This window comes from Morchella sextelata (genome assembly GCF_020137385.1).
Source record: "Morchella sextelata strain SCLS chromosome Unknown scls_1, whole genome shotgun sequence".
Classification (NCBI taxonomy): domain Eukaryota; kingdom Fungi; phylum Ascomycota; class Pezizomycetes; order Pezizales; family Morchellaceae; genus Morchella; species Morchella sextelata.
Window position 1 is genome coordinate 89,674 of NW_025408616.1, and position 24,037 is coordinate 113,710.

A 24,037-nucleotide genomic window follows, 5' to 3' on the forward strand; every position below is an offset into this window, starting at 1 on the left:
CTCCAAACGAGGCTTCCAGATGGGCGATGAAGGCAGTGACGGAGGAGAAGGGGACGGCAGAGTTAGCGTTAACGAGCGGGACGACCTGGTCAACGGCCCTTCCTTCCAGGCAGCTGACGGCATAGATAACCTTTGCTGCCTCGTTCCGGAACCGATCGTGGTTAACTTCAAGTTTCATTCGAAGTTGGGTAGTGAATCCGGGGAGCTTGGTGCGGGTGCAATCGAATTTTTCAGGGTCTGGAAACTTTTCGGACCTGAAGGCGGGGACAGGAGCAGGTGGAGGAGCAGCGGCAACGGGGACAGTGACGGTAGGGGCGGGGGCAGCACGGGCGATATTGAGGTCGAGGTTGAGCCGGTTTATCTGCTCCTCGAGGTTGTCAATGGTTTCGTTGGCGGCGGTGAGTAGTGTATGAAGGGTGTCCCTTTGGAGGCGGACGCGTTGGACGAGGGTGGCGATGTTGTTGAATAATTCAGTAGAGTCGGCCTCATACATCTGCCTGAATCCTTCTACATCGTTGGGTGCCGCCCATACAGGTGGATCGGGGGTGGACATATCGTACGGTGCGGATGACGACGCAACGTAATCTCAAGGGGACGAGTAGCGAGTATTCCGCAGGGTACGAAGAGTGTAATAGGGGACGGTATGGGAGCTCCGCAATAGGGGTATTACGGGGCTCTAGCGTCGGTAAGGTTCGAAGGGACGAGGAGAAAGCGAGGCGGTGGTCTTCTTAAGGAAAGAAGAGAATGATAATGTTATATAGCAATAGACAGCGTAGATACAGAAGACGTTGCGTAAAGAAAGAAGAGAAGAAGAAGAACGCGAAATACAAACAAAACCCCCCTTAATATACTCAAGGAAATCCCAGCGATGACAAATCCAACATGACTAATACATTAACGATCAACAGAACCCGGTAGAACTCAATAGAACCTTTCTGACTAATCCGTCTCTTCATAACCCCGTACCTCCACTAATCGATCCATGAAATCTATTTACACAGGAAGAAATGGAATAATGCGTCTAAACTTGCCGAAAATGGCCGGGAATGGCATTATCACATTTGCTGATTCACCATAGTCGAGCAAGCTCGAGTATTTCAGAAAAAGTAAGAGTTTGGGAGAAGCAGAACTATGACTGGTACATATACTTTGTCTGTTAAATAAGGTAATAATCAAGTCAAACTATCCCATGAAACGGATCGAACTGATTTTTATGGATCGATTAGTTAAAATACTGGGTTATGAGGAGTTGGATTACTCAGAAAGATTCTATTGAGTTCTATCGGGTTCTGTCATTCGCAAATGTATGAGTCACTTTGGATTTATCATCGCTGAGATTTCCTTGCGTATATTAGGAGGTTTCATCCTCGGTTTTGTTCTCTTTCTCTTTTTTCTTTTGATACTCAACATCTTCTGTACCTACACTGCCTATTGCTATATAATAACATTTCCTCTACTTTACTCAGAAAGACCACCGTGCTGCTGCTTCCCTTATTCCGCTGACCTTACCAATGCTAGAGTCCCTCAAGACCCCTATCACAGACTCCATTACCCACTTCTATTACTTTCTTCATACAGTGCGGAATACTTGCTACTCGACCCCTTGAGACTGATAATCAACAATTTATTGCAATCGAAGTTCAAAATGTATTGGAATGCTAATGCAAAAGCTTGATATCATGGAATCGTGCTGAAAGAGAAGTGTGAATCCAAAACAGCATTTAATACCCCATTCGGTCAATATTGGTACTTGAGAATAGCGATGGGATTGTCAGGAGCAGCTCACACATATGCACGAATGAAGAATATTATGGCCGGACCAATACCAAAACCGAGAGCTGAAGAAGCGATAACAGGGGTGACAGAAGATAAAACTTATGAGTTCTTTCAAGATGACAACTATGGCGCAAGCACAACGTTCGAGGTACAAGCGACATACTTGTATGAAAAATACTTTCCGAGAATCGCATGGGCAGGACTGCAACTAAAGGAATGGAAGTCGTATTTCTGGACAAAGCCATTAGCATTGTTAGTGTATGCAGGTAGAAGCAAAGAGGCTAAAAAATGGGGATTAAGACCGTGTATAGACAAGCGGGAAGCATTTTGAGAGATCCAGATACCTGAAATAGTTAAGAATATCGAAGAATTTCTCCATATAATGGTATATTTGGGGAGCTATATCCCAGAAAGAGTGGAACACGTGAAGATCAGCAAAGAATCTATAACGATAGTCTGAAATGGGTCAAGATAAGAGTCAACTGTAAACTGAGGAGCAGAGTAGGAGCATTCGTTTAGATATATGAAGCAAAATGTGGAAGAGAATGCAATTTGGGGAGGGGATGCGAGTCTACAATACCATATTGTAGCGGATACCTCCAACAAAACATTAGGAGATTTGGTGTTTCAAATGATCGACATGCAACCCGGAACAATCGTACGATCCAAATATTGAGACAAGAAACGTATCATAAGGTTTATTTCGAAATCTTTTGCATCTGCTGAATCACGATATCACACAACTGAGAGAGAGGCTCTAGCGGTAGTGAGGATCCTGGAAGAAGTAAGATGGCTAGTACTAGGGTCCCGATACCCAATCAAGATATACACAGATCATCAAGCTGTATTATTGATACTCAAGGGTGATGAAGTAAGAGGAAACCTCGTTCGATAGCAGTTGCAATTGGCTGAATATGATATAGAATATCATTATATTCTGGGGAGCCAGAACATTCTAGGTGATGAATTGTGAGGCATGACTACAAGGACGAGAGTGACGGAGATGATGAGTGTAGAGAGAGAGGGTTGGGAGAATTGGTTAGCAGACGAATAGTAGGGGGAGTTGGTGGAGCACAAATTGATAGGGGAGGTTCCTAAAGGAAAGATAGAAGAAAGGCACAAGAGATTGTTGGAAGAGACGGAGGTAGAAAAGTGGCAAAGAATGCTGAAACAACAGTCAGTAAGCTTTGTTTTGATTGATGCAGATGAAAAAGGGCTTCTATATAAAGAACGAAAAGGTGAGTATTCAATGTATGTGAGAAGAAGAGAAGTACGTGCGGTGTTAACGTAGGCACATGATCTACACAGATATTTCACAGAAGGAATCACAACAAAAAAGCTGATCGTCAAGTACTATTAGCCGAAGAGGGTGAGGAATGTCGTATATTACTACCGATCATGTACAGAATATCAGAAGTAGGGCCCACTAAAACTGTCACAATCGTTAACCACAGTAATGTAACTACAACCGTTAGACATTATGGGAATTGATTTCAGTAGCTCCGTGAATTCTTTGTCGATCACCAAAGCCAAATATATCTTAGTTGTTGTCGACTATTTTACAAGGTATCTATTTGCAACAGAAGCACCTGCTGTTACGAGTGAAGTCATCATAAAGTTCCTCACAAAAGATTCTGAGCTTCTAAGGTAGCAACGAGCGAATACAATGATAAGAGATCGCACTTTATCAACAAGGAAGTCCAAAGGTTTCTCGCGTCTAAGGGTGTTAAACAATTCCTGGCCCCTAAATAATATCTATCAGCTGTGGGATTGTCAGAAAGATATTTACAAATGGTGGTCATGGGATTCCGAGCACTCCTACAGAAAACTCCAGCTGCAATATCTCAATATCATACCCTCTTACTGCATATTGTACACACCAACAACAATCGAGTCATTAGAAGTAATGAATAGACTTCAAGCCTACTGTTGTTTGATTTCAATACCCAACGGAGTCATATGGATGCGTCAGCTAGAGATAGGATCGTCAGTTCATTGATCAGTACAGAAGGAGGGGTAGAGAAATAGTTGCAGGTAGGTTGTTGGACTTGAAGGCAACCTGGAGATAGGGGATGAAGTTGAGGCATGAGCATGTCATTATAGAATTTCGAACATGGAAGAAATACGAGAGATAGTCAGGTTTCGCATGATAGAAAAAGTACCTCCAACCAAACATAAATGACTGATCAACTCTCCAAAAGGAGCTGATTTGGTACTACTCAGAAAATACAAAATCGATAAAGTGCACGGAAAGAAGTTAGAACCAAGGTGGGAGGGACTGTATGACCTCTGAGACCTAGCTCTCAAGGGGGCGAGTAGCGAGTATTCCGCACGGTACGAAGGGTGTAGTAGCGGTCGGTGTGGGAACTCGCAATAGGGGTCCTAAGGGATTCTGGCATCGATGAGAGTCAACGGGACAAGGGGTAGCGAGGCGGTGATCTTCTTGAGTAAAGAATAGGAAGATAATATTGTATAGTAATAGACAGCGTAGATACAGAAGACGTTGCATAGTAAAAGAAAGAAAAGGAAAAGAACAAGAAACGAGAACCAAACCTCCTTAATATATCCAAGGAAATCCTAGCGATGACAAATCCAAAGTGACTCCCACACTTACGACCCACAGAACCCGACAGAACCAAATAGAATCCTTCTGACTAATCCAACTCCTCATAACCCAGTGTATTCACTAGTCGATCTATGAAACTAGCATAGGACAGCATATTAGAACGACTATCCGATCTCAAAACACAACAACGGGTTCGAGTTCAGGTGGAAGGCCTGCAAGAAAGATGTCATTTAGATAACCTGAAAATCTTTATACCAAGGGAAGAAAAATGGACCTCGTATGATGATGATCTGAAAGAGCTGGATGATTGAAGGATTATAAAAGAAAGAAACAAATAAAGGAAAAAAAAGAAAGATTACAAAAAGATCAATACGGGGGAGTATGGCCAATATGATCTTGAGGTTTTAAGCGGCGCTATAGTTTAGATGAGTTATTGAAGTGATACGTTGCTTTGAGGAGGTTTATATTGTTTCCTTTACACGTGTCGTTGGATTGTCATTATTTTGCATTACTTTTGGTGGATTGTCATTATCTCGAATCCCTTTTGGGAATTGTCAGTATTTCGGGTTGGTCTCAAGGGGAGGCTATGATATTTATTTGTTTGCAACAGGCGGAGATGAAAGGGTTCAGATGATGATATAGTAGGGTGAAGACAAGTAAATTGTTTGATAATGGCTATTGGTTGAGTTATTCGTTATTATGAGAAGTGGGAAGTGATGAGGGATGAGAGGCTATAATGGAGGATGCTAAAGGATTATCATGTTACTCAAAAGTGGAAAGAGAAAAGAGAGAGAGGGGGGGATTTCCTGTGGGTTATGTCAGCGAGTATGGGTCAGATTGAGTGGTCACGTAAGCTAGTGGGCAAGAACATAAGCGAGAGGACAAGGTGTCACATTCTAAAGTATCATGTAGCAAGTTATCGGTCACTCTACTTCTACACATAGACAATACACCCTATGCTATCGATTGGTTGATTCTGATTCATCGACCTATTGACTTTCCTTCCTAGTATGAACGAGAGACAGCCACAGTATTGCGAGTTGTCAAAATTAACCAGACGCTCTGCTACAACCACCCAAACCAGAACAACTAACCTTTTAAATACCTGCGATTGAGCCATATTAAAACCTGAAATAATGCAAGCATAGAGAATCATAGACATAAAATCTTTTGACTTTTCCAGCTATGATTGTATTGCAAGGCGATGTTGAAGTTGCATTCCCATATTAAATTTAGTTGTAACGCGGTACCGCAGTGTCCGGTCAATTTTAGCAACCCGCAATACTATTGCCACCTATTTTTAGTATATATAGTTCTAGTATTTTACTATCATGTCTAATAATTAAGAAAATACTTACAGTATTCCATATATAAAAAACTACAAGGCAGATATAGTCTAGGGTGAGTGATAGATCATGATGCAGGTTTGATTGATTGATTAAATACGTCCATCCTTGTCATACAGGCTTTTTATTCATATGATCATGGCATCCTCAAAGGATAATTGGGTTGTACGGTCTTGAGCCGTGTGATCTATCGCGCGTAGAAATGACGGAATGATACCATTTGTCTGAGTGCAGAACCTACAGTCATATCCGTAAAGTCCGTCAATCTATCCACATCTCGACCTGCTGGTCAAATCATGAACTCCTTAACTAGCACAAACTTCCCTCGTCGGCTCACGAATGTTTTTTGTCTACTCAAGAATTTCTTGGTCAATCCACTACCAGCTCACACCCCTGCCCTAATGTTGAACTATTTACCGCCTTATTGGTCCACTGACGAAATCTGTGAGCTAGCCGTGTGATCCTTCAAGTTTGGAACAACTATTCAAACCAACCTAAGTAACAAGCAAACAGACTCTGCGGTTACCTATCCCTTAAGCTGTCAATTGCTGAACCCTTTATGGGGCCCAAAAGCCACAGTAAATCTCGGTGAGCGAGTGGTGAGAGATTGATTCAGATCTAATGATTGATAATAAAATCAAGGAATTCGTTAGCAAAGCCACACTTTTTGGCCTCCTCTAAAAGGGTCGGCATTTTAGTGACAGCTTAAGGGATACGTACCTCCTTATTCGCCCCTGACAGATCTACATTTTATGAATACGTGTACGTACTCGAGACGTACATGTAGGTATGTGCTTGCGCTCGTGAAAGGGAGAAAAACAGAAAGAAGGCAAGCACAGAGGACACTGGTGTTTATACGGCAGAAAGACGCCACTCCATATAAATCATTCTTGCCATAAGCATCTATTTCCCATATCCATACACGATCGATCGCGACGCCTCTTAATTACATGTACATGTAGTGACCAGAAATCAAATGAACGATGTACTATAGAGATACTATATAAAAGAAGCACTGAGAACATCTGGCTAGCTCGGAAAGCTTTTACATCAAATTAGAATAGTATCGCCTATTACATATTTGTGGCTACATGTAATTTGCCATCTTCATTCCATCTGACGACGTCGAGCGCCAAGCGTGGTAGTGGGAGGGATATTTGCCGGTATTCCCTAAAATGGCTAGCCTCATACCTGAAGCGGCCAGAGATGCGACTACCCACCCATACCTTCGGTACTTTTCTAGCTGTTTCCCTCCCTGATTACTCTAATTCCACTAAAAAAAAAATGCTTACGTACCCAGCCGAACACTTAAGGACCTCCTTTTTCCTTCTCATCATCCCTTCTCATCCTCTCTTCTTCCCATTGTCAGTACTTGATCCCCACCAATTTATATAAAGAGTTAGGATCTTTAGCCTAGAGATTTTGCAAGGCACCCCTTAGTCCCGGAATTCATTTCTAGCAGCCTACCTGACTCGGGAAGAACTCTATCAGGACAACATCCTAAAACGATTACGTACCTACAAGCCTGTGGGCTCTCAAACACCTTGAAATAATTATATAACCCACTTATCTCAAGTACGTACACACTAGATATATCTGGCCCTACATACAATGGTTGTGCTCCGAAATCGTTCTTTGTCTACTACAGCCACAAGATCATCCACCCCACCCGCCCGAGCCCCAGGTCGCAAAAGTACCCGTGTCAACATTTCTAAACAGGATGGAAGTGATGATGAAATCCTTGAGTGTATTGTTGTACGGTTAGTCAATTAATCATCTATCCTCCTACAATATCAGTTTTAGTCAGACTTACCCCCCTTCTTTAACACTCTTCGATTACACCCGAATCACTAGCATCAATAACCGCTCCATAAGCTTTCAATGGTTTATAGTATACACTAATAAACTAGTGAAATTGTCATAGCTCTTCGCTTCCTTCCCAGCTTATAACATCAAAATCCGAGAGATTGAATCGCGTTGGAGTTCATAAGTCTGTAAAGTCAACTTCAAGTTTCAAGTCTGCGTCCTTGAACACTCCAGTTTCGAGGTCCTCCTCTCCATCTGTTCGAGAGACCCACACAGATTCCGACGTCGAAGAATCTCTCATGGCCCTTCACGGTAGCTCAAGGAAAAAGGCAGTCAAAAGAAAATATATAACACAGTCAACACCAGATCATAACCTTTCAGGACCTGAAACGCCACAGAGTATAGCTCAGGCACTCCCTGAGAGCCCTCCATCTTCTATATTTGATAGCTCGTCTGAGCAATTATCTGCACCTATTCTCAAGCCTTGCAAGGCCCCTTGGAATGTTCCAGCTTTTTCAGAGAGTTACAAGAGCCTTGCCTCACCTTTATCTCTTGAGCATCGGCAAGTTCTTAACAACAATCACGTAGTAGATGAGGTTTCGTATATACCGACCAGTCGAAGGCATTTCACTCGGAAGCTCTCAGCGCCTATGATTAGTCTGAGTAATAGCGCAAGGCCTGTCTCATCAAACGCCAACCAGCAGTCGCGTAAATGTATGGGCCGAGTTCAACAACACTCTGATCGTGTTGTAGTCCCAAAAGATAAATCACCAACTCAGGATGCCTTTCGTAAGGACTCTATCAGTAGTGGAATGAATACCTCGATCATCGTAACGGATTTAGTGCAGGGTTCCAATGCAACTGAGTTGCTTCCAGCACCTAGCCGTAGGCCCCTTTCTAATACGGGTGGAATTACCGCTCCTAGTAGCACAAGGTTCTTAAGAGAGCGAAGGAATGTGACCCATCGATCTCTTGAGGTTTCTGCAAAAAAGGCTCGAAGATCCAAGAAAGTTGTTTTCCAAAATAGTGGCTCAGATGAGATTTTGGGTGAGTATCAATCCCTCTTTATATATTGTAGAGATCATATCGAACTAAGAGATTTTGTATATGCAGAATCAATATTCTTGAAACCACTTACAGCTTCGATTCATAAAGAAACGGGGTGCAAGCAGCAGAGTACTGATACCCAAACGCCTGCAACCTCAACCGTGAGCCCACAACCTCTAGACCCTGAGCAAGGATATCAGTTATCAAAGCCTGATATCTTTGCTTCTGTTCTACCAACTGCTGTGCTATCAAAGTCTGGGCCAGAGCTATCTCATGACCCTCAACTTTGCAGCGAGAAAGACGAGAGTGATGCGTATGTGGAAACACTTTTACTTATGAGTGGTCTTTCACCAGAAGCAGTGAATGATATGATGTCTCAAAGACAAACACATCGTGTGGTGTGTTAAGTTATCAGGGAATTTGGGGTTTTCATGACTACCAGGAGTTGTGGTAGAGTGTAGGGATGTTGTGGCTGGTAATTCCTTGTAAAAACTTCGTCCAGTATGATTCTTGTTATACCTATCGCAGATACCCATCGACCTTATGACATCTCTTGTGGTTTAAAGTGGATAGCTAGGTTTTCTGCTGCCTAGATCGATGGAGGATTATATACTCATTGGTCAATGCGGGAGGTATGTTCAATTCTTTTGACACATCCACAGCTAAGGTTTTCTTGTTGGATGGTCTGACTAGTCTCTAAGAGCGCCCATTCCGTGAGAAAGTCCCACCAGGGTGATCCTTGACTCGTCTTAAACGCTTCCCTCATCTGAAATTTTAATCTGCGGGGCGCCCTATTTTGACTCCTATGAGGTTGCTGAAGGTCTTCTGGTCTACTCGTAAAATACAGTCTGCTGGAAAGTTTATGGTAGCAGGTCCATGGGTATGAGTAAGGCGCCCCTTTCATAAGGATGTTGAATCTTCTTACTTGCCTGAACCTCTTGGGTAGCTAGGCCCGATATATCAGCATGGCGCACGATCTAATACCTGGCATGCTTCCGGGATATTCACGCTGTGCCAACCAGAAAAAGTTTGAAGTTTCCATCAAGTTACCTTATTCGACTGGTTAATCTCAGTGATCTTGATGTTCCTGGAAGGTGTGGCCAATTCCCTGAACAGCCGACGCAGTACCTTGAGCCCAGAAACATATTCTTGTAAGGGGTAAGAGAGATTCGGACCTCTCGTGGTCAACCCCAGACTATCGGAAGCGGTGTCAGGTCCTTTGATAAGCTAGAGTGGATGGAGTTTACCCCCGACCTTGCCGGTCTGGCCCTCATCCAAGGTCATGCTAAGGGAATGAAGTGATACGTCGATGTGAGAGCTTCAATGCCTGAAGAGATGTGAGCCTCCAGTTTGCTGATTTATCAGCTCATTTGCTCAGGCCGAACTATTCACTAGCTCATTAGAAAACACGGCATGTTGTGTGAAAGAAATAGTTGTTCGAGGCTTTAATTGATGAATTGTTGATGAAAGGGAGTTGTTGATGGCTTGAACGAAGAGAGAAAGGAAGGAAGGAGGAAATAGAGAAAGAAAGAGCAAGGGGCGAAACTAACGTACAGCACTCAACCCACTCGCCCCCTTTCTAATCTAGCCCACCAGGCTGCTTCGCTGCCGAATCCTAAAAATGAATATGCGATTTCCGTGTGAGTACATATTTTGTACTGACTCTGTTTCAATTAATCAACAATCCTATTCTGCTAAGTAATAGGTAGCCTTTCGAATGGGCGTGCACCCCATTCGGCTCGTCTGATACATGGAGCACATCTACTTATATATGGCTCGACCAAACCTACTGGTTTTATTGCAAGTTTCCGATATGGTGCTGAGGGGGCCAGAAAATACTCCAAGTCTATTCAGCCACAGCCAGGAAACCCTTTTGGTCAAAATATGGGCCGTGTACGCCTTAATTGCGTACTCTATGGAGTTACAAGGCGAAATACAGCCGACGTCGCTTGAAAGCCCGTCCTTGACGACAAATAAGCCAGGAAAGTAAAAATTTCACTCGAATGAGGAATCGTGGTGCGCCGTAATTATAATCAGGATGAACTACGAGTGATATTGCGCCTTCTTTTGATCAACCTCTACATTTTTAAGAGTCACTTAACGCTCCGGAGCACCCACCGCGCTCTAAGCTAGCGACCATAACACTATTCTCGCTACATCCCTAATTACTTCTTATAGTGATGGTAGACTTTTTTACATCGTTATATTTAGTAATTTAACAGCAACTTAAACATTTCTTTATCGTATTGGTCACACCATAGAGAGTTGGCGTTGTCATATTGGTATCTCTTGGATCGGTATTTTATATCCTGTTAATGAATGGCCGTGGCGATATATACGCTTCAATGAGATAGCAGTATTTATTAGTGTCTCCCTCCGCGAGATAAATAAGTTGAAATCTACCAAACTACTATTACCAGGAGTACGGCACCAGTGAGAAAGCCGTTGGTAGCATACTCTAGTTTCAGTCCGCGACGGCTCTCGAAAGTTGTTTATCAGGAAATCATGCAACAGTCAAAATTTCTTTCTTGAAAATTGGGATTAGGTGATCTTGGCTCACTACCACTCACTCAATTCTCCGAAGCCTATCCCAGGACGGTTGAGGCAAAACAATACCAGTCTCCTAATTTTGCAGAATTATATAAAACCGAACAAGACGGGACTTTGGTATCGTCTGGGACGGAGTCGTGACTGCGTGGACAACACCATCACAATCGTTAACTACATGTATTTTGAAACTTGGGCTGATCATGAACGCAGGGACAACGTCCCCAATTGAACAATAAAAATATAGAACTGTCTTATCCCCATTGCGAGCGCACGTCAATAATTCTAGATGCATTTAGTTACGTAAGAACTGCTACATTATTTTAAAACCAAAGGTCTCTATATGTCGCTGGATAGCGGGAGCAATAACTCCACGTGTCGTTCAAGGTGCGCTGTTGGTTTTATTTGTTGAGTACTACTAGTCCACCCAGCTATATATTCATACAAAGAGGATCGATCAAACGTGGCTTGAGACAGGCTAAGTTTATTTAACGTTATTAAAGCCCTTGAGTCTCGAGATCTCTGATCTGGGAACACTGGTCGGGGTAATTAAGTTACTTGAACAATCAAAGCCCAGCTGGCCAGAATCATACAAATTCGAACAGAAATATCCTGTAGTCTATCGCTCTTTGATTACCTCAAACTTACATTAATCTCCTAATGTGTTAATGTTCTCCACCTGTCTGCTCCCCTATATCATCGGTAGTGCAGTACATTTCTATCGACCGCCCGCTTGAACACCAATCATCTAGTTTGTATCTCATCTTCTACCAAGTATGTACTCTATAACAGAAATGTTTTCTCTATCCCCTTCGGTGAACATTTGCGGCTCTAGATATCTCGTCTCTATGTTTCAAGTCAAAAAATTAAGCCATTTATAATATTGGGTGCAGAAATGGAGAGTTGATCTTGATCTTCGCAACTTCCGGTACGCAAGGGCTGTCAAGAAGTCCTTGGAGATAGATTATGTATTTAGCTACATACATGTATATAAAAATATTAAGCGCCACTAAGTCGCTGGAAGTTATTATCAATGAATTATTAATCAATCAGCTGGAGGTGATCATGATTATTAAATTACGTAGTGTGAAGAGCTTGGCATACAGCAGACGACCAATAATGTGGTAGGATACATGAATTCGATGGGGCTATGTAGCAAAAAATTCCAAACCAACAACTATTCTGAATACTGCATTTCATAAGTAACGGCAGAGTAAATTTTCAGATACAACAATCGGAGGCGCGGATATGAGTACATGTATGTAAGATGTAGTCGAGGATCCACACCCTCACCACAGCATCATTCGACCTATCAGTATATTTACCAACTTAGTCGTGCAACATCAAGAGGGATTCCTCTCAAAACCACCACAAGAATCCCTGGTGTTTATACTGATAGAGTTGTTTGGGCTCCGTTACACTAGGACATACTACTCAGTCAATCTGGTCTTAAACAAGTTACTTTAACGCCCGATTTGGTATTTTTATAAGCGTTGTATAACGCTGAAATAAGGCTTGTTTAACCGTTTTTGGCAGTTTATTGCTTATTCCGTTTTTACATCTCCAGTAATAAACTCAAACCAATAAGCATTATCTCAGATAAGGATTATTTCGGATTTGAAGGCTTTTTCGGATTTTAAGGCTTATTAAGGATTATAAGGATTATAAGGCTTATGTCGATTTTTAAAGATTATTTCAAGTAAAAACAAAAAGAAAAAAGCGGGGGGTTGAATCCAGAGCTTTGCAGGTAGCATCTACTTTATCGCCCGAGCGGGTATTTTTATAAGCCCTCATATAAACCTTAGTACACCATAGGATTATAAGAGCCTTACTCACTATAATAAATGTGATTTAAGCGTGTTTTAAGTATTAAGTAAGTCTTAAAACTACCTTAAAAAAGAGCTTATATACCAAAGAGGTCCTTATAAACCTATGGTCTGTATAAGGGTTAAATAAGGTTTAATATGTCCTTATAAAAAATCCCAAACCGCCGCTAACTACCTCATGCTACCCACTAAGCCATAGGGGAACTGAAATTCCGGTGCTGGAAGTAATATATGGCCAATATAATGCGAATTTTTAAGCCTTATATAAACCTTATCCACCAAAAATCCTTAAAAAAGCCTTATTTGATGAATAAGGGAGATCAGGTGTAAAAGCTTAAGTTATTTGATAATAATTATCTAAATCTAATACTTATCCATAAAATAAGCCGTATATATGCCTTATTTTTGAAAAACTCTTACCCAAGAAAGAGCCTTATCCCAAATTAAGGCTAATACCGCCATTGTTTGTCAATAAGGCCTTATTTAACGCTTATTTGACAATAAATCGTTACTGGAGGCTTATTTTTTTACCAAATCGGGCGTTAATGTATCTCTCGAGGGAAGAAGGGCTAATATCACTACGGATACTTCAGACCACGTGATCTTCGGGAATCCCGATCCGCGACATCCACTATAAACGGCTCCATAGCTAAATCCCTCCATGGCCATTCAACCTCCAACCATACCGCCTTCAGCCTATACCTCCGCTATATGACCATCCCAAGCTCTCCGTAAGCAAAGACACCAAGTAATAAGAACCCTCCAACTTCCCGACAGGGGATCCCAGACTTTCTCCAGTGCATAACAATCTCCCTTGATCCTTTCAAAGCTTTATCCTGCCTACTTCTGACGTCTATGAAGGCACAGTACTTTTGTGCCCCTTGATACCCCCTCAGTCATGGAATCCAGGGCCAGAGAGAGGGCGGGGAGTGCGTGATCATGCTCTAGTGATACGATATTTTGGTATTTCCCAAAATACAGGCCTTTATTGGACCAGTTAGCCATGGAATCACCAACTTACGAGTATATGTAGGGATACCTAGTACCGGTTGGTCGATCTGGCTTTGCAAGTTGTGCAAAGATCCGGAGGGGGTTTACTATCAACCAGGTTTAGTTAACTCAAAACACCCTGGGGGTTAGGTTTTATTGCGTATTGCTGACCGGAGAGACACGCACTTGTACTATCTTCCGACAGACAACTATTTGCAACGTTATAACGTCAACCAAGCCATCCACTCCCGACTTTCCTTACAACTGCTTGTCGGGGAAATATCCGACTCGGAGAAATATCGTGGGGTTACGCGTTGCAGCCAATGGTTCCCCGATAAAAGGGCATATCCGAGTATATGTCGGGAACAATATTGACAAAGCACGTCTGGGATGTTTACCTCCACTGCGAGCCTTAAATCTACTGCCTTTATATATAAACAACCCTCTTTCTTCATTATAGGACTTGGGAATAAGGGACTTGCCTGCATGTTGGACTACCTCGACCTCCGGAGGCTTACTTTACGTGCCTATAACCTAGGATAATCCCACAGCAGTACAAGGGATACCCCTCAGATCAGGAGCTATCAATATCGTATCGTTCGCGCAACTCGTGATAGGCTTGTATCATATGAAAGTGTCGGGGATCTTACTCAACCTTACGACGAACACCCATCCACCCCGGAAGTCATCCACGCCGCAAGTGGCTCGCAGAACAGTTATGTCGATACAGAGCTTCGCGGAATGGTGTTGGTCCTAATCTTTCCTCATGTTGTCGCCGAATGACCTTACGGGAACACCGGTTTTTAACTATTGGTTACCCGTTTATTAACTAGTCGGGGTCTAAATCCCCGGCCTTAATACCGGAACCATGAGTTTTTACCTACATAATCAGCCCTGTGACAATGATTGGGGGCTATCTCTCACAAGACATGTACAGAATGGATTTCACGAATCAGGCAATGAGCGAAGGCAATACAACAGATAGCTGGACTTTCGAAACTTAAATATGATTTTCCTAAATATGGCTTTTCTCGTAGAATCAAAACATGAAACAACGCTTGCATGAATCGGTTGTATAAGAGCACGAGGACGAAGACAACCTAAGCTAGTAAATACTTCCAACATTTTATGAAAAACCGTTGGAATTATCCTGGAAGACTTCACTATTCTTGCTCGACATCTATTCCAATGTGGCTACAAAGACAAGAGATTCCCAGGGAGAGGTCCTGGATAGCCACGTGCTCGTATCCGATCGTAGGGAGGGAGTCCCACATCGAACATCCTTGATACAACGGAATTGCGAATGGTTGGCAAGGAAAAGCGATATGAGTTACCTGCAGTGCCGAAGTATTTATGAAAATATGGACAAGGGAGGGCCTACCGAAATAGTTCGGGTATGTTTTCCCTGGTAGTTTTGGCGAACTCTTCATACTAAATCCCAGTTTCCTGCGCAGAAGAACCATTTCTGCACTTGCTATTACCTGGTGGGATTCCCTTCATGGCAAAAGATAGTCGACGTTTAAAGATTTTAACTCTTTCACATGTCAGTCCAGGGTCTGGAAGAAAGAATGAAAACATATTAACTTGATTGCCACAAATGAGAACAAATCATGGACGTTTGAACCCTCCATTGTGTATATTTATCGACTCCATATAGTAATAGGGACACCTCCAAGTATCGGATCAAATCCTTATTTCATACTGGAAGCACATTATTGTTTCTCCAGCAACACGGATGTCTAGTTCGACGATGATGATTCAATGTCTTCAAAGAGGGAATTATCATTGGGTTGTATAGTCGCCACTGCTTTGGCATTCGACGCCCACAGACCTATTGCATACCTAGACCCTTCTCTAAACGCCAGATTTCTACTCCGGCCAATAAGGTACATGATGGATTATTCAACATCACTGGTCAGAAAGCTGTCAATCCAGGACTGGGCCTCACTATGTAAACTGTCTGTTCTCGTGCTAGTGATAATCGGGCGTCCTTAATAACACGGCAATGCTGGAGAATAACTAAACCCTGGGGTGATTTGCGGGGCAGCCGAAACCTGGTACCGCAAGGACATCCCTGTTATGTAAACTGACGATCCAGTTTTGGCGGATAACTGGAGCATATACGAGAATGCACCTTATCTCGGCGTCTGGGGTATTAATATCTGTGGTTGTATATGGCCGAAATTGGACCAATGCATAGAAAAGCTGTTCTCGACAAGAAAAACCCGGTGGTTCAGGTAAGTCGGAGAGAGAGGAATTGATAACAAAAGAGGATACGTGAGGCTTGTTCGTCAGATAGATATGTCAACTTTTCAGCTTTGGTCTGTGGCTTATTGTGAACTGGTCGACCTGCGAGCGGCATCACTGCCTGAGTAACACGGTTGTGTATGCGCTCTTAAATTTTGATCTTAGCATTTCTCCCAGAACAGACGGACCCTAAGCAAATGATATCCAAATCAACAAAAGCCACGCGAAAGCTTATTCATGCTGCCCCTACTTGTGTCAAGCAAGGGATATGGTTGGGGACACCTTGAGCCGGAGCACTTCCAACGTCAAGATTTCCCAAGCTAATAACTTTCCACAACCACACCCTATTTTAATTATCTCTTTGTTATTCGGCTAGTATTCATCTGATCTATAACCCTACATAGTCCAAATTAATTTAGCTGTTCTGTGGGTGGAGTTATTAGGGTCGGGGTTTGGTGATGAATGTCGCGGGCCATGTTAATTAGTATTAACACACTAGCTAACTGTAAACGAGAGGCAGTTATCTGTGCCAAGAGTCTAGTTAACATCCGGTTAATTCTTGGATCGAATGTCGCATACTCCGGCTCAAGGTGTCCCCAACCATATCAACTTATTGATCATGCACACACATGTACACTGTCGCTATGGTCCATGTCTACGTCTATGTCCATGGGTTCAGTACAGCCATTTTATGAGCATTCCTTCGATCCCGGGTTGCTACACATTCTATATCAGAGCTATCAAATGAAATAACCGAGTGCGCAGCTGTGACGTTGTTCCACCGGACAATTATAGCAACGTGGGCACCCGCCCCAGCTGCCTACACACACCCGAAATGGAAAGCGGTTTTGACATAATATAGGTATCGAGCATGGGCGCTGAACGCTATGAACATCTTAATTCTTGGTATGAGAGGCAGGCATCTGCGTTTGAGTACAAATATAGTTGATTGATCGACTGAATCTGACTACACATGTCCCTAATCCACTGTAGGTACTCGGGGCAGGCGATAAGAACCTGAAAATGCAAGCTGCAAGCAGGGGCTCAATTTGGTGTAGCTTTTCGCCAGCCACGAATCAGAGGTCGTTACCATAAAAAGTCATTTTCAGGTTCTTCTTGCCTGCCCCGAGTAGAGTAGTAGAGTACCATCGATAATGTAGGTACATGGTACACAGGTACTATATGTACATACTCTAGAGTGCATTCCAAGGCCCGTCGTGAATGATCCTTGTACGAGGCACAGACACATGTACTCTAGCTCTACTACTCTAGAGTAGAGTACATTCCTGTTGTAGGTATTACATGATATACACGTAACTGCCTATATACAATTACTATGCACCTATGTATCTGCTCTCGATATTCTAGACGTTAGGCTATCATGAGAATGTATGTAAAGTAGGTACGTGCCAGGAATATCATTGGTATGGCCATGCCCCAAAGATGGAGAACAACCCCCAGACGTTCAACAGCCACTGACAATTGCCTTGCACCAAGAGCCAAATAACCTTATTCTCCGTGCGCTAGGCTCGACTCTGGTCCCCCAGAGATCATAAATGCGTCTGATGCCTTTTCGCGTAATATTCCATGCTTGTCCACCCCTGAATCGTGCCCGAAGGTCAGAGGTGTGTTGCGGTCCTGCTAACCTTTTCTGGCTAAGCTCCCCTTTCCTCATCGTGTGGCTTTCCTTCAAACACTGGATAGCCTCGATATGGTTGGTGTCAACGCAAATTCGGTCTTGAGCTCTGCTTCTTGATTTGATTGCTGGTGTTTAGCTTTGGTCACATTAAAGCACATTCATTGATGATCAGCGTCCCAGAATAGGGGTGTCCGCTGTAATTTTGGTCAGGGGATGCGAGGAGTGTAAATCCTTCGACTCGCAGGCTAACACAAGAACCTGGGGATCGATGCTGCATGCGTTGAGATAAGGCCCTGATTTGCTGTTTTCGCTTGATTTATGGCCGTGGTATGTACTCTATGGACAGTTAACTTCGATATATACCCGCTGATACTTTCTTGGCACCCTCGTGGAGGGCGTCCGTGTGCTTGAAGAAACCTCAACCGTACGATGGCTGATGCCATAAAAGGTGCCAGGCCCCAGGTTCTTTCGTGGCGGAGGCGCCCGGAAATTTAATTAAATATCTTCACAACTGCGTGCCTTGGTCTCCGATTCTGCTTCGCACTCTCCGCTCAAAGTTTGCGAAGAGATGGTTGAAAGTAAACAGCATATGATATGGGTGGCGGGCCCAGTACTTGGGATAATCAGCTTCATTGCAACATCTTTGAGAGTGTACACTCGGTCGATGATAATAAGATCTTTTGGTATCGATGATAGTAAGCTTCCCCGCACTCCTGTATAACCAATGGATTATGCTGAGACTTAATGAAAAAGTGTTGATCGTGATTGCGGAAGTAGGTAGACAATCTCTCCCAGAAAGCCTAGCACCAATTTTCGCCTCTGAAATATACACAACTTCCCGGGGATCTGTCAAAAGCACGGCTGATTGATTTGTTGGACTAGCTATTGACGCTGTCTTATCTTATCTGTATTCTTGTTGGTATGTGGCTCCATCTGGTTTAATTTTATACGAACGTAGTCTTTTGACTGATATTTCTTCCATCTTAGCTGCAAAACATGGGTTGGGAATGCATCTTAAAGATCTTACCCCCAACGATGTTAGGAAGACTATACAGGTAAATATGAATTCTCAAAAAAAAAAAAAAAAAAAAAACATACCAACAAAAATCACTGACCTCTGTTTAGGCAAATTGGGGCAGTAGTCAGGTCAGTAAACAAAATTTCATCAGGCCTCAGAATCGGCTATCAGTATATCTAACATTCATGGGGGCAAGTTAAGAGCTACACTGTGCAAATAATGTTTGCCAAGCTTTCGCTGTTATATTTCTACCTCCGAATCGGAGGTCCTCGCTGTGGTGGCCTGCCAACCTGGTTTCGGGTTTCAACGATCATGCTCATTGCTCTTACGATTGTTGTTGGGGTTATCAGCGAAGTCATTATTATCTTCCAGTGCAAACCGGCCAACCACCAATGGAATCGATTGTTCCCAGGTGCCGATCCCGAAGGAAGGTGCTGGGACCTTGTCGTATTCTATTTCATTCATGCCGGTCTAAACATCTTTCTTGACGTGGCCATCACTATACTTCCTATGCCGCTCCTTTTATCGCTGTAGGTGTTCTTGATTCAAGACAAATTCGAATGCATCGCTGATAGTTCGACATAGTGAGCTACCTAGAAGGCAGAAAATAGTTTTATGTGGGCTGTTTTCATTGGGAGGAGTGTGAGTCAGCAATTGTTTCTCCTCCAAAATCTTGATAAGTTTCTGATTCAATTGAGTGATTTTAGGGTATGCATAATCAGCATGGTAAGGGTTGTCAAGTTACCTGCACTCAACAAAAGTAAAGACATCACCTGTATGTATCGACAGAATACTAAGACACCTGGCTCTTTACTAACGTTTTTAACAGGGGATGTAACGGATGCAATCGTATGGTACTATGTCGAAAGCACTCTCATCGTCGTAGCAGCATGTGGACCATCGTTGAAGCCGTTGATTCGAAAATACGCACCAGGGCTCTTGGGGTCCAAGACTCCAGATAGCTCCGGAATATACCAGGGACAAGGGAGTAGTGGTACCTCGCACCGAGTTGGGCGGAGATTTGTAGAAGGCGTCATAGCACCTTTGCCGACTGGACACCAAGCCTCAACTCATATTTCTTCATCCAAAGATAGAAGTTTTTACGGGGAATGCGATAGTGAGGAGAGGATTATCCAGGAGGAGATGGGGATGGGTATCATGAAGAGGACGGATGTCGTGATGACGGTGGAAAGCCAGAGTGAGATAGACCTGACTATCTCACGGGATACATTACAAGACTCGGAGAGTGGTATACGGTTGGAGGTTTTGAGTAGCAGTAACATATACGTAGACAATTCAAAAGCTAACTTATGACGAATGATTGATATTATCTTGTTTTAAATTATCTTTTATGTTTGTTTTCTAGTTCTAGTTCTCTATGTAAATATCTCTTCTTAGCGACACTTGGCTTTGGAAATCACCGGTTGGGCAGGTACGTCAATGTAATTCTAGTTAGTTTCCCGAAATTATAATAGGTGCGTATATAATCGCACACGTTAATACCCATGAATCCATCAAAAACGGTATGTGAACCGGCCTCCAAGGAAGTCAACAATATGTGCTTTTTCAAGGCCACGTTCTAGCACGGCCCACTATTGTGTGACTGAGATTTAAATACATAAGCAAATCAAACTGATATTCCTTGGATATTCGCAATCCGTTCTACGCCTACAGACAGTAAAGACCAGAAGGGCCTCTCGATGTGGATGAAACTTTCTTCGTCTTGAACCTGATCTCTGGATCACTCAGGTATGTGTTTCGGTAAGCATTACATAACTAAGCTATTGGCCGGGAAGAATTAGAACAACTAGATAGTAAAGAGTGGAGAACGCCCTTAGGAAATAAACCCCGCATAAATGACAGCCACAAAATCCCGCAGGTGGTGTAGAAGTATTAATACCAGATCGCTATAGTGGGATCTGATCTGGTCTCTGTCTAACGACAAGTAGAATAAGTGGTGGGAGTCAACCCTGGTACTACAAACCACGGCAAAACGCCTCGCACTCTATACTCCACTGCGCCATGTGAAGAGTGGGGAAACAGTCCTCGCCTGCAGGACGGGGCGTTCCCAAGAAAGAGAAAGAAAAGCAATATCCGCAGCCACTTTACCCTACGTGGGTTCCCGGCCCCGACCTACGGGTCCCTGGGACATTTAAAGTTATTTCGTAGTCGGTGCACGGCTTCATCGATATCATCAACCCCTTTGAATTCAAATTATGCGAAGTGCGCCCCACCCCCCCCCCCCTCTCTTCCCCCTCCCCCAGTCAAAGATATCTCCGTCATTGTCCGAACCTTCCGTAGGGCGGCCAAGGAGCTGGTAGTTGGGTTTTTTAGATTGATTCATTGATCTAGGCATTACAATATGCATGCATCTCGAACTGGACAAGCCAGAACTTCATATATAGGAACTTCTCCGAAGAAAGTCACCCAAATCCTTAGTAATTAGTAATTATAGGTGCCACACCTTATGTCAACATTCCCCGAGCTTTGAATCTCTGAACAGAGTAACCCCTGGATGCTAATTGGCGACACGAAATACAGATCATAATTAGTATACAATGGGGAGGCAAGAAGAACCTGAGCATGAAATATGCAGGCAGGGATTCAATTTGCAGTTAGTTCAGAATATACGCGAATCAGAGACCATTACCGCCAACACTCATGTTCAGGTTCTTCATACCTGCCCCGAGTACATACATGTATATGAGCTGCGTTATATGACGATATCGATTCTACAAAATTGATTTTCGACCTCCAGCCCATGTATAGTCGCAACTCGATATGCCGGATTGCCAAGATTCTAAGGATTTCGTACGGGATAGCAAAAAATCCGGGATAGCAAATTGATTTTGCAGTAGGAAAAATAATATTCTCAGAGGATCTCGTACGGGACAGCAAGGGATCCGGTGTATTGAGTTCCCGCATATCGAGTTGTGGCTGTAGGTACATGTGCAAAGTGCCTACGCATTGTTACATGGATCTCCGTCCGAGCCAAAACTCCCGAACGCCGACATTCACAGTTCAGTAGGTACTTTCTGTATGGTCTAGGCAAGGACTAATTCCATGAGGCAGAACGACATTCCCCTTTCGTGTTCATCTCGGGCCTCTTAGCTACGATGGGACACTCATAATTACCACCCTAACCCGCCGGAATGCCGGCCCTGTAGCCCTCTCGGACTCATGTCGGAAAATATTGCTACGAGGCAAACACGATAAGATGTACATGTTCCTGCTTGGAATAGTACCGGACCAATGCCTTCTTCAGTCCCTCCTCACTTTTGGTAAAATGAAGCCAAACGTCAATATCTTCGCGCATAATATCATTGATGGAAAACAATCAGCGTGCATAGCATTGCTATAGTTACTTTAAGCCCTCAACATTATACGAATGGTTGGTTAGTTTTCTTCCCAGATATAGCGTATTTCACACTGCACCAGACCCCCTTCCAATAATAGCCAACGATGGTGCTAATCCCATGGATCGACAGTTACCTTTGTCCAAAGCGCAAGCTTAAACTAAGGACCTGGGCATATCGATCACGGCCCGCTCCATTGCCCAACAGCAAACGGTCTCCGGCGAAATAACGTCTCCCAAACTTCTTCCGTCCTAGTAGGCCAGTCATTAAGATACAGAAAAGGGTTATGTGGAAATGAGTCTACCCTGATTCCCCTAACCCACAATCAATCCAGCCGTGAGGTGAGATGTCTTCTACTCGCTTGACTAATCTCGACTAATCATGACTGATGCTGATATGTCAGTACTTCGTCTCATACTAATCATCGAGAGTTCGCTTTGGTAACTAGAGAACCTACGTAGTACATGAAAGATACAGGTCTACTGCCAGAGAAACAGACACAGATCCCCTGCCGAGCCCTGTGTCCCTCCCTACGCGAGATCTTGATGTCTCACAAATCAGATTACTATTAATTTTTAAGCAACGAAAAACGTGGTATAGCGACGAAAACTCAGATTTCAGCTACTAAAACCAACTAACTCTCGCAGCTGAATGCCACTGTTTCGGCTACCAAAAAAATATCACTATCCGTTATTATCCCTGAAATGACTCAACAGAACTCCAAAACAAATGATATCGGCGTTAGAGCCAGCAAAATGATTTCACCCGGGCTCGAACCGGGGACCACAAGTGTGTTAGACTTGTGTGATAACCAGCTACACCATGAAACCACGTTTTACGAATGAATTTATGTTTATAAGAAAATTGGTTTGTCAAGGATTTTGCTGTTACCTATTCAGGGTTACGGTGGTTCCCGATTGGGATTAGGGGGAATTTCAGCACGAGGACAGGCTTTGTCACAGCTCGACCACCCCCACCTGCCCTGCCGACGAGAACGCTACGGAATCGGGTTGTTAGGTGAAGAATCAGGATGGCTTCGGTTAGTTTGGATATGTTAGGAAGGTGTTCGGAGGATACAGTAAGCGCTAGGCACTTCGGGTTAGGTTGTAGGGAAAAGGATCGGGATCGGTTGTGGGATGTTATTATATTTATTTGATATTTCTTTAAGTGTGGTGGTGAGGATTAGTCATTGGGTTAATCTTTGGGGTTTATATTTGAGGCTTTGTTTCTGTTATTGGTACTTTCTTTCTTTCTTCTTTACACAACGTCTTCATTCTATTTATTAGTAAAATTCTATTCTATTTCGATCGGTATTCAGCCCGGTCCCTTGTCTTCATCCTAGAACGTATCCGAATCGATTCTTGCCTCGGTACCTGCTCACGTCCTTGTTATCGAACCCTATCCTGTTAGAAGCTTCTGGATTTCAACCATCCTCCCCAAATCAGCAAAAAATGGGTTTCCCTAAGACGACTTCCGGCACCCAGATACCCAAATTCGTCTTTTGCCCTCAAAACCTCGTCTTTTGGCTCTGGGATATCGTCATATGTCCCCCTATTTTTGGCCGCTCATCATTCAACCACAAAACATTGTCCATTTAGAGCTCCTATTACGAAACCGGTCGTGCGACCTCATTAGCTCGTCTTTTGAATCAATCTATCCTACGCTCATCTTATGCCAAATGTCCCCATCTTCACTACCCATCAAAAGACGAAGATGGCTCAATTGGGAAATCCTCGTCATTTGACTCGGACATAATTCTGTCCAAAATCCAAGTCCAATAATCACTTCGTCTAAAATACAAACTCTAATTACCTCCGGGCCTGTCTAATACCTTTCACCCAATATGTACAATACAATCTAGTGCGTCGAATAT

The 24,037-nt window shown here is 43.3% G+C and overlaps 2 protein-coding genes across 2 annotated transcripts; both read left to right on the forward strand.

Moving 5' to 3' along the window:
• Positions 1 to 7,299: 7,299 nt before the first annotated feature.
• Positions 7,300 to 8,948, forward strand: H6S33_000022 (uncharacterized protein; the record flags this gene model as incomplete). The annotated part of the gene is made up of 3 exons (XM_044831573.1): positions 7,300 to 7,448; positions 7,613 to 8,541; positions 8,608 to 8,948. 3 exons carry the CDS (start codon positions 7,300 to 7,302, stop codon positions 8,946 to 8,948), a joined length of 1,419 nt encoding a protein of 472 aa, XP_044699581.1.
• A 10,583-nt stretch (positions 8,949 to 19,531) lies between these two features.
• On the forward strand, positions 19,532 to 20,122 carry H6S33_000023 (uncharacterized protein; the record flags this gene model as incomplete). Its single annotated transcript, XM_044831584.1, has 2 exons — positions 19,532 to 19,583; positions 19,638 to 20,122. 2 exons carry the CDS (start codon positions 19,532 to 19,534, stop codon positions 20,120 to 20,122), a joined length of 537 nt encoding a protein of 178 aa, XP_044699582.1.
• Between the last annotated feature and the right edge of the window lie 3,915 nt (positions 20,123 to 24,037).